Genomic DNA, 9,252 nt, shown 5'->3' on the forward strand with positions numbered 1-9,252 from the left:
TTCCTTATTATTCATGCACAACTCCAATCTCCTTAACTCTGTTTTATGAGCATAAGGTCAAAAGAAAAAAAGCACGTGGATTACTGATGAATGAATACCAATCTACACTGAACACAGCAAAACAGAAAGCAATCTTCAAATGACGTATTGTAAACGATCAAAAGGCTATATATGACAGAATTTCCTAGTCTTTCTTCTGAAATCATGAAAAACAGCAGCTTATCTTGAATAAATGGGTTCCTAAAAGTCTGAATCAAGACTGCAACTCACTTGATGGTTCTGTCAGGCAAGAAGACAAATTCCCTGCCTCCAATTCACCTTCTGTACAGTGTATATTCAAATATAATTAACTCTAACAGAGTTTGTTTTTAAAACAAACAATTGTATCCCAGTCTCTGACCTTGGAAGTCCTTCGGGAAACAATTATATAATATCAGCAAATAATACTCAGTGCACTTTGGGTGCATTCACAAGACTCATCAATATCTTTAAACAAAAACTGTAAATGAAGCTCTTCAATGAAGAGCATTCTTCATCCAAGGTGTTAAAGTTGAAATCTAATATCCCTCTCCTCTCTGAAATAAGGCTGCAAAATTAAATTATTTGTTGGCTGAAAATTGACAATGAAGCTGTGGAAACAGAAAGCATCTTATATATGTACATATAAGTACAAGACAGTGCAAGGAAAAATATACGGTAACATTAAAAAAAATAGAATTTGGGGTATCCAACTTTTCGTATGGGACCTAAAGAAGCACAGCATTTCCAGAAAGTCTGAGGCATGAGACATTAATCACTTCACAAAACATGGTCCTTGCACTGGTTTCAATCTTTTGAAAATATTTGACTGCTAGATGTACAACAACAAATGGTTTTCTCCCGCTTTACATCATCGTATTTTTCAATTTGATAGCTAATTCTTTTTAGTAACGTCATACTACAGTATATCCTGCACATACTGAAACATCTGATTTTGGTTACATACATATTCTTTGATTTACAAAGCAGTGTGTGCTTGCAGTATGACCGTACTTCACTTTGGCAGAGAAAGATTACTAATGTTCCTATAGTTCTCAGAAAGCAGGTTTTCAGGCCTTTCTTCCTCCTGCTTAGCAATTACATGTTACTCTTCTACATGAGGCTACTCTTTCCAATAATATTCTTTTTTTCCAGATGGCCAAATTTCTAGTGATGCTATGCCACCACTGGCCTTGCCAGTAAGCTCACAAGTATTAGCTAGAATTGAAGCTAACTTGTTACAGCACAATGAGTGTTTAACCCTTTGAGGGGAGTGGGGATGGAGATAAGGGAGGGAAAGCAGGCCAAATTGTCAAACTAGGCAACAAGTCACCAGTTAAACAGACAACTCAGAAATAATTTGAATACATGAAAGTATATTACAAAATAGCAATGGTTTTAAGTGTCCAGCACAGCAAGAGGCAGGAACGAAATGAAGACCTAAGGATTCATAACAATGTTTACATGGCTGTTTTCCCACTGACATCAAAAGAAAGTCAGTCACCCAGACATTTAAATATCTGTTTGCCACTGGTGCTTATTGCACAAGTTCTAGTAAGAACCTGAGTCATTGGTAACATTTAAAAGAAAATGAAAAGACAACTTGGGAAAGGCATTTCAGCCATTAATAACTGTTCTTGACAAAATTAACTTTAAAACAGCAAACATTACTAATATGAGATAACAGGTTAGCATCTTTAAAATGCTTACTGCGCCAGAAGCCTATTTTACTTTTTTTCGAGGGAATATCTCACATCTGCAATGCAATTATGGTAAGTATGAACCATCCACCCAATCTCAATGTTAAGATACACTGTAATTAAGACTTAAAAAGTTTAAAGAAAACTTTGTTAAAGATTAAGTTCACACTAAGCCAACCATTTCCCAACTGGTGCATTACTCATTCCGTATCAGCTACTTGCCAAGTATGTTATGCTCTTCAAATTTATGAAGTTGTTCATTTGAAGATCATTCAGTCTGCCAGGAGTAGCAATAACAATATCCACACCTTTGGTAACCACGTCGATCTGTCCTTTTCGGTCCCCACCACCATATATGCAAATACTGAAAAATAAAGTGTTTTATGAAAGCAGTGTATTATGGTTCAACTAAAGTCAATCTTTTTCAAAATAAATGCCACCATGTTGATTCATTTTAAAGAGTATCATCTGGTATTACCAAGAGGAAGGAATACAGTAAGTGTGACTGACAGTATCACAGTAAATAGTGGACTTAACACTGAATGATACTCCCTCAACAGTTCAGCAATAGCTTTCTGCTGAAACTGCAGTGAAAGTAATCATGAAAAGAAGGAAGACAGCTATTAAGCTACGGGTATGTTTTGGGCTATTCTGAAAACATTCACACAAAAAATAGACGAACGTATGAAAGGATGCATGTTTTTCTGAACAGTACCATCAAAAGTCAGATGTTTTTCCTGTTAAAACCATTAACGCACTCGATAAGGTATTAGGCTTACACACAAACTTAACACGCTCTGTAAAACTCCTTAGTATTTTTGGGAAGGAAGCAGAATGTACATTTCAGTATTTGATGACTACAAGACTAATTCTGAATGCTATACAAAGTTACCAGAGAGCCCTAAAACTAAGTTTTGGAGTACAGTAATATCTGTTTAAAGCTTAAATGAAGACCTACACTATCAGCAGGTTTGTGGATGAAACCAAATTGGGGGAGCAGTCGATACACTAGAGGGCTAGGCTGTTACTCAGAAGGACCACAAGAGGCTAGAGAAATGGGCTGACAGGAATCCCGTGAAGTTTAACAAAAGCAAGGATGGGGATGGAATTACCCCACAGCTGAGGGCCAAGATGCTAGAAGATGGCTTTGCAGAAGAGACTTGGGTGGGCAAGAAACTGAACATTATTCAGCAGTGTAACCCCACAGAAAAGAAAGCCAGCTGTGTACTACTGGAGGAGGTAGCCAGCAGGCTGAGTGAACTCATTATTCCCCTTTATTCAGTACTTGTGAGACCACACCTCAAGGACAATATCCAGTTTTTGTACCCCCCACCTCTATTACAGGACAGACATATCCATACTGGAGCAAGCCCCCCAAGCAGCTACCAAGATGGTCAAGAGGACGAAGTGCATGACGCGAGAAGCTGGTAAACAGATTTGTTCAGCCTGAAGAGGAGAAGGCTCAGGGAGATCTTATTGCTGTCTACAGCTACCTAACAGCAAGGTGCCAAGAAGACACAGCCAGACTCTTTTCAGCTGTCCACACAGAAGGACAAGAAACAACAGAGAAAGCTATAACACAGAGAACTCCAACTATATAAGAAAGAGATTTTCACCATGAGTAGTCAAAACAGGCATTCTAAAAACTGGGAAAATACGAACTCTGCATTTACTACCTTCCCCTCCTCTCTTAGCAAATGTAATTATTTTAGTAGGTGAATTAAGCCACAAATGGTAGGAAAAAAAATACTTAAAAAGCAAGTGACAAGTAAGATTACCTTTTAATTCCTTTGTATGTGTACTTTGAACACTCTGCCTGTACTTGAAGTGCCAGTTCTCGAGTGGGAGCAAGGACTAACATTCCTGGCCCCCCACGCTGATCTCTGGATCTGCAATAAAGCATCTTTAGACTGTGGGTATATAAGGCTAGGCAAAGTCCATCACATCTGACATTGAATATTTTTATGCTGTTCTAGGCTTTCTCAGTACACTGCTACTAACGGAATCTATGGTGACAAATTTGGTACTTATTCCACCAGGTCTATAATAAATCATAAATTGGAAAAAAAATTATCTTCTTTACTAGAAAACCATCACATGGGGGATGATGGGGGGGGAAGTATCCACAGCTAAACAAGTCAGACATGTGAGTAGTCCTTACATTGGTTGTGAAGTCAAGTGAATGAATCCAGGCATTAAGTATGCTAATGTCTTCCCGGTACCAGTCTGTGCTATACCAATAAGATCAATTCCTTGGAGTATAATCGGCCATGCCTGGGACTAATATAAAACAACAAATACTTAAATGTACTCTTCTCTTAAGCTTCAGTTAAAGAGTCATCAAAATTGAAGAAGTACCTGAATTGGTGTAGGTTTTTGAAAACCAACTTTTCTTATATTAGCCATAATATCAGGATAATGCTCAAATACATCTTCAAATTTACAAACAGGATTGGGAATGCAGCGCTTTTCACCTTCTTTTAAGTCATCACAAATTATATTATTATTTTCTTTCCTGTACAGAATTAAAGAAGTGCAATTGCTTTAAAGTCTCATTATCTGAAAAATTAGAGCTAACAAAAGACTGCGTTTCTGACTTTTTTTTTTAAATTTCTGGAACAACAAAAAACAAGTTCAGGCTCTTGAATGAGACTTACAAGTATTCTTCTAACTTTTAAGAAAGCCTTACTACAGAAACACTTCTCCTGGAGCCATCAATTACCATTCTTTCTTAAGAATGACTAATTTGAAGTTATATATGGATATTAACATGAACTGCAGTCCTGTCATATTAGACTTCGATTATACTCTATTACAAATTAAATAACTGTGACAAGTTTTTAAACCTAAAGACAACCTAGAACTCATAGGAATGGATTGGACTTCCTTGTCAGAACCCTATATTCTGACAAAAGCCTTCCCAAAATATTTTCAGAGCAGCTCCCTGGATGCTCTAGAAAACACAAACAGAACAATTTAGAAAAAAGAATGTGGTCAGTAAGACAAGCTCCAAAAAAAGCCCCCACCCAAACCCAAACCATCAAAAAACAACCAAAACACAACACCGCACACAAAAAGCTACATTAAAAATTGAGGTTCTGACGCTCCCCCCAGTTAAGAGGTATGAATATGCATAAATAGTTTATCTTCATTCCAGTCCTGTACTCTTCTAAAGATTCCATTCAGCAAATAGTCTTACTTCAAATGGGGTGTGGGCTAGGAAAAGAACGGGTAATTCAACCTTTCCTTGTTTACAAAAATATATATATTTTTTTTTTCAATTACTGTCTTTTTTTCCTTAAAGCATACAGATTAGATGAAAAAGGAAAAACATTCCTTTATCACACAAGCACTATTCCTCAATGCATGTTCTGAACCTACAGAACAACGTTCTGTTGCTCTTGACTAGCTTGAACAATAACACGTACGTATACTTTAAGGAAACAGGTGTCAATTCCATGCTTCGCTCACTGTGGCAAAGTTTCTCTGGTGGGCATGCAAGAGAAAAAACAGACACCATGCAAAAAGAAAAGTAATAAAAAGTAACACTTCAAGAACCTTCACCAGCTTCATCAGAACTACTGAAAAGGGTTGAAACTATTACCAATCACTTGAAACAGACAATCTGCTTTTCTTGCAAAGTAATGATGCAGATTGCTGGATCAAAATGAATGGATACAAGTAACTGAGGCATGTACTCACCAGGATGTACTTGCAAAGACAAGATAGATAGACAGACAGGAAGACAACAGTAATAGAAGTTGAAATTTGTTCTGAAGATGGCATTTGACTAAAATATATGGGAAAAAAAATGGCAGCCAAGAGGTATTCAACGTGTGAACAATAATATTTGGAAGGACCTAGAAAACATGAACATGCTATCTCATGAAATGCAAAGAAACAGCCAAAAGCCAATGAACTGTCTTGATTTTTTTCCCTTCTGGAAGTCAACTAGACCAAACACTTTTAGAGAAGCAGCTAACCCCTACAGTTAATTTCCCAACCAACTAATATCACCTTATCTGCTAGTTATTGTTTAACTCCTAAGAAAGAGTTCATAAGAAGATCTAAGTTATTACAAGACCCTAAGATTAATGCTTCTATCTCAGTATTTTATCTCCCGCTTTCTGGGCTTTATACCTTAATAATTATTTTTACCAAGCAAATGATTCCCTATAGAAATGATCTTACCGCCACAATTCCACTTCTTCTTGTGACATAGATGCAGTCCTTGATGATTCTTTATAGAAGTTTTTCTCAATCGGAGGCAAGTCTTAAACAATCAGAAAAAGTAAACTGGAGTCAGTAAGAAATGCTACAGATTCAGGGTAAGTCTGCTAAAGCTTAAGATGGAAATCTCAAAACCCAGACAGTGCCTTGTACTAGGAGATCAGTCAAAAGCAGTGGAAGACTATTGTTGTTCATGTAAAAGACAAAGGCTGAGACAAACAGAGTATCTGCAAAAGAACTACCTCCCCACACTTCAAGTTCCAAAGTAATTTCTACTAACATATATAGCATAATATTTAACAGTTCTCAGATTTTTGCTGTGGCCACACACAAAACAACAGCATTTTCAAAGAATGAAGTCAAAATACCAACTGAGTAGTAAGTTCAAGTAAGCAACTACAGTGTCCTCCATGACCATGCTGAGAAATGCTGACATGGTCGCTTCACTGCAAATACTCAACTAATTTGGATGTTGAAAGATTCAGTCATCTCAAAGCAAAAATTAAAAATGTTTAAGCATTCAACAGATTTATCATATGAAGACAAGTACCATACAATCAAAATTTTTAAACTAACCTGCCCACTTCATAGCTTCATATTTAGCTTTGTTTTCTCGAAGAGAGGCCCAGTTAATCACCGATTTCTTTGGGTTGTTTTCAGTCTTGATAATGTCCAAGGTTTTTCCTGCGTAGTTAGTACCAAAATGCTGCTGTTTGACGGAATCTGTCAGAGGGTGGGGGAGAACCCCCCTCAAAACAAACACCTTATTTTCTTTATCTGTTGTTAGGCCTCTTATGTGATTTTGAATGGACGTGAAGCATTTAAATAGAAATTTCTGCCCTAGGTCTTAGCCTGAAACATCAGTAAAACCTGTAGAAATCCAGTTCTGATAAAAAAAGAAGCATTTCAACATCTTTAGCTACCTAAAGAAAGTAATGACAGGTTCCAAAATGCTGCTTCTCCAGCTATAAATAAGGCTTGCTGTGCAGCAGGCTTTTGAAAAACTTGTGAACCCAGTAGATGATATGCGGACAGAAAGCTTTATTTTTAACAGCTACAAGAGCACAGTTTACTTCTAAAGCGTCCAATGTCACCACAATGAAGTCCCAGTGTAGTTACACTCTATACCTCTTTTTTGATGAGGCTAACACTTCTTAAGAAAGAAAGGTTTTACACTGAAGATATAAATGCAAACACAATTATGTATTACTGGAAAAAGAGGAAACATGGGGAAGACACAGTCGCACATACTAAGGAAGCATTAACTATTTCTAGCCTCTTGAAACACACTCATCCACCTTCTGGGGCACTTCTAAAATCAAAACTCACAACTACTCCATTCCTTATTCTAATGCTGGAACACAACTCTCAGATCCCTTCTGCCTCATCAGTGCCTCAGATCAACAACTGTGATGGATGTTGTATGTGCTCCCAATGACTTTTTGCACAGGCAAACAAGACAAATACCAATAACATAAGCAGCATCTCAACATACAATCGTTACTTATATATCCATGTAACAAAGTTAACAAAATAAAGCCTAGTAAAGTGAGGCATGATGTGCAACATCAAATCTTAAATGCTAACTTCCCATGAAAGTAGTAAGAAGTCAGCATTGTTCATGCTATAATCAGTACGTTTGCTTTACAGACTACATTTATAGAAGCTTGTTGAATTTTAATATCGCACAGATACTACATTAAAACTTAAACTAGAACCAGTACTTGTATTTTGGGGGAATGGGACTGATAATGCAAGAAACCAAGTAGTATAACATTCGGCATTCATTCAAATTGTTGAAAACACACAGGAACAGAGTTTCACTGAAGTCTGGCAGTTTGAGGGGGGGAAATTGTTCATAGCTGAGAAGGGAAGATGTCTAAATATTTCTGTTTTAAGGAGGTATGCCATTGTCCAAGAACAAGGTGAAACTTAATTCACTTCGGTAAAATACTAATAATATAAAAACACTCCAGCGAACTACCAAATATATGAAAAGACAATCCACAACCTTTTTTTTTTTCCCCCCAAAACCACATTTCTTACCTTTCTCAGTCCCACCTCTAATGTAGTTTTGTCCAGATCTTGCAACAGCATCGTCAATCAACATCTTGGCTTTGTTTTGCACAGCAACGCTGCCGAAAATCTTTACTTCAGCTTCATAAGTTCCCCTTATAACCTATGTTCACAAAACCTTACTGAGTTTTTTTTAATACTGCGAAGATAAACATTATAGAAGAACATATACGGAAAACAGTCTTTGATTTTTTTCTGAATTTGAACTTCTCAGGTAAAGGCCCTTTAATTCCCTATCTGAAAGAAGGGAAATTAATGCATACTTAAGGGGGGGAAAAGAAAAATCAGTAAGTTTTTCCTACTTTCATATACCAGTCAAGTTAAACCCTCGATTCCACTCCCTTTTTACCAATTCTTGTCGAAGAGAAGAATTATTACAGCTATTTGCAACACCCTTCAACTTGCTGCAGTAACTCTGGTTTACATGAAAGTAAAACCAAGTATGCTCCCAACAGAGTCCAGGCTTGGATGACACACAGCACATGGTACCTTTATTCTGGAACCCGAAGAATCCTCAAGTTCTCTTATTTTAGTTCCACCCTGACCTGTTATAAAGATACACGGCAGGTATTACATTTAGGCCAAGCTGTCAAAAACTACACACGGTAACTGTAAGTATTTTGGTTGTGACCAAAACCTAAAACCTTCATATGCGTGCATGCATCCATAAGTAAAAGAATTTGCGACACCAAACTGTTGGTAAACGTAGGTAACTTTTTTGGCAATTAACCAAACGCACGGCGCGTGTGGCAGGGGAAGGCACCTCAGCTGAAGAGATGGAGCAGCAAAACCAGCTCGAGCCACCCTTCCTCCACGTGACTAAAGAGGGGCTTCAGCCCACGTCCAGACCGCTGGCCATGAGAAACAGACATCAACCCAACCACTTTAGAGAGGAAAAGCTCGGCGACCCTGGCGAGCCGGAGAGCTCCACTCCTCAGCCAGTACTCTGCAAAAGCACCCTGCCATCCCCAGGCGAGAAAGATGTAAGGGGATCACGAGGCACTGGGGCCCTTCCACAGCCAGGGAGACGGAAGGCAGCCATGCACGTCCTCGGGGACAGAGGGACGGTCAGGGCCCCGCACGAACAAACCTCGCCGCGGCCGGGTCCTCTCGCCCTCCCCCACCCGCTTACCTCAGGGGGCCAAGCACCCCAGGTAGTGGGGGTGCGGCCGTTATTACCTATGAGAGCCCCGACCAGTGCGCTATCGAGGTGGAAGCACAGGGGCGC

The 9,252-nt window shown here is 38.5% G+C and overlaps 1 protein-coding gene across 1 annotated transcript in view; it reads right to left on the minus strand.

Moving 5' to 3' along the window:
- The window catches only part of DDX43 (DEAD (Asp-Glu-Ala-Asp) box polypeptide 43), a gene marked incomplete at its 5' end in the record, with an annotated part of 19,589 nt that extends 10,343 nt beyond the window's left edge, over window positions 1–9,246 (minus strand). Inside the window, 9 exons of the mRNA XM_009333241.1 lie at window positions 1,941–2,082; window positions 3,497–3,607; window positions 3,880–3,998; window positions 4,077–4,233; window positions 5,910–5,991; window positions 6,525–6,632; window positions 8,010–8,127; window positions 8,514–8,569; window positions 9,204–9,246. Coding sequence (XP_009331516.1) covers window positions 1,941–2,082; window positions 3,497–3,607; window positions 3,880–3,998; window positions 4,077–4,233; window positions 5,910–5,991; window positions 6,525–6,632; window positions 8,010–8,127; window positions 8,514–8,569; window positions 9,204–9,246 — 936 coding nt within the window. The remainder of the gene's footprint in view (window positions 1–1,940; window positions 2,083–3,496; window positions 3,608–3,879; window positions 3,999–4,076; window positions 4,234–5,909; window positions 5,992–6,524; window positions 6,633–8,009; window positions 8,128–8,513; window positions 8,570–9,203) is intronic.
- Window positions 9,247–9,252: the final 6 nt, after the last annotated feature.

Source organism: Pygoscelis adeliae, unplaced genomic scaffold (genome assembly GCF_000699105.1).
Source record: "Pygoscelis adeliae isolate BGI_AS28 unplaced genomic scaffold, ASM69910v1 Scaffold57, whole genome shotgun sequence".
NCBI classification, from domain to species: Eukaryota; Metazoa; Chordata; class Aves; order Sphenisciformes; family Spheniscidae; genus Pygoscelis; species Pygoscelis adeliae.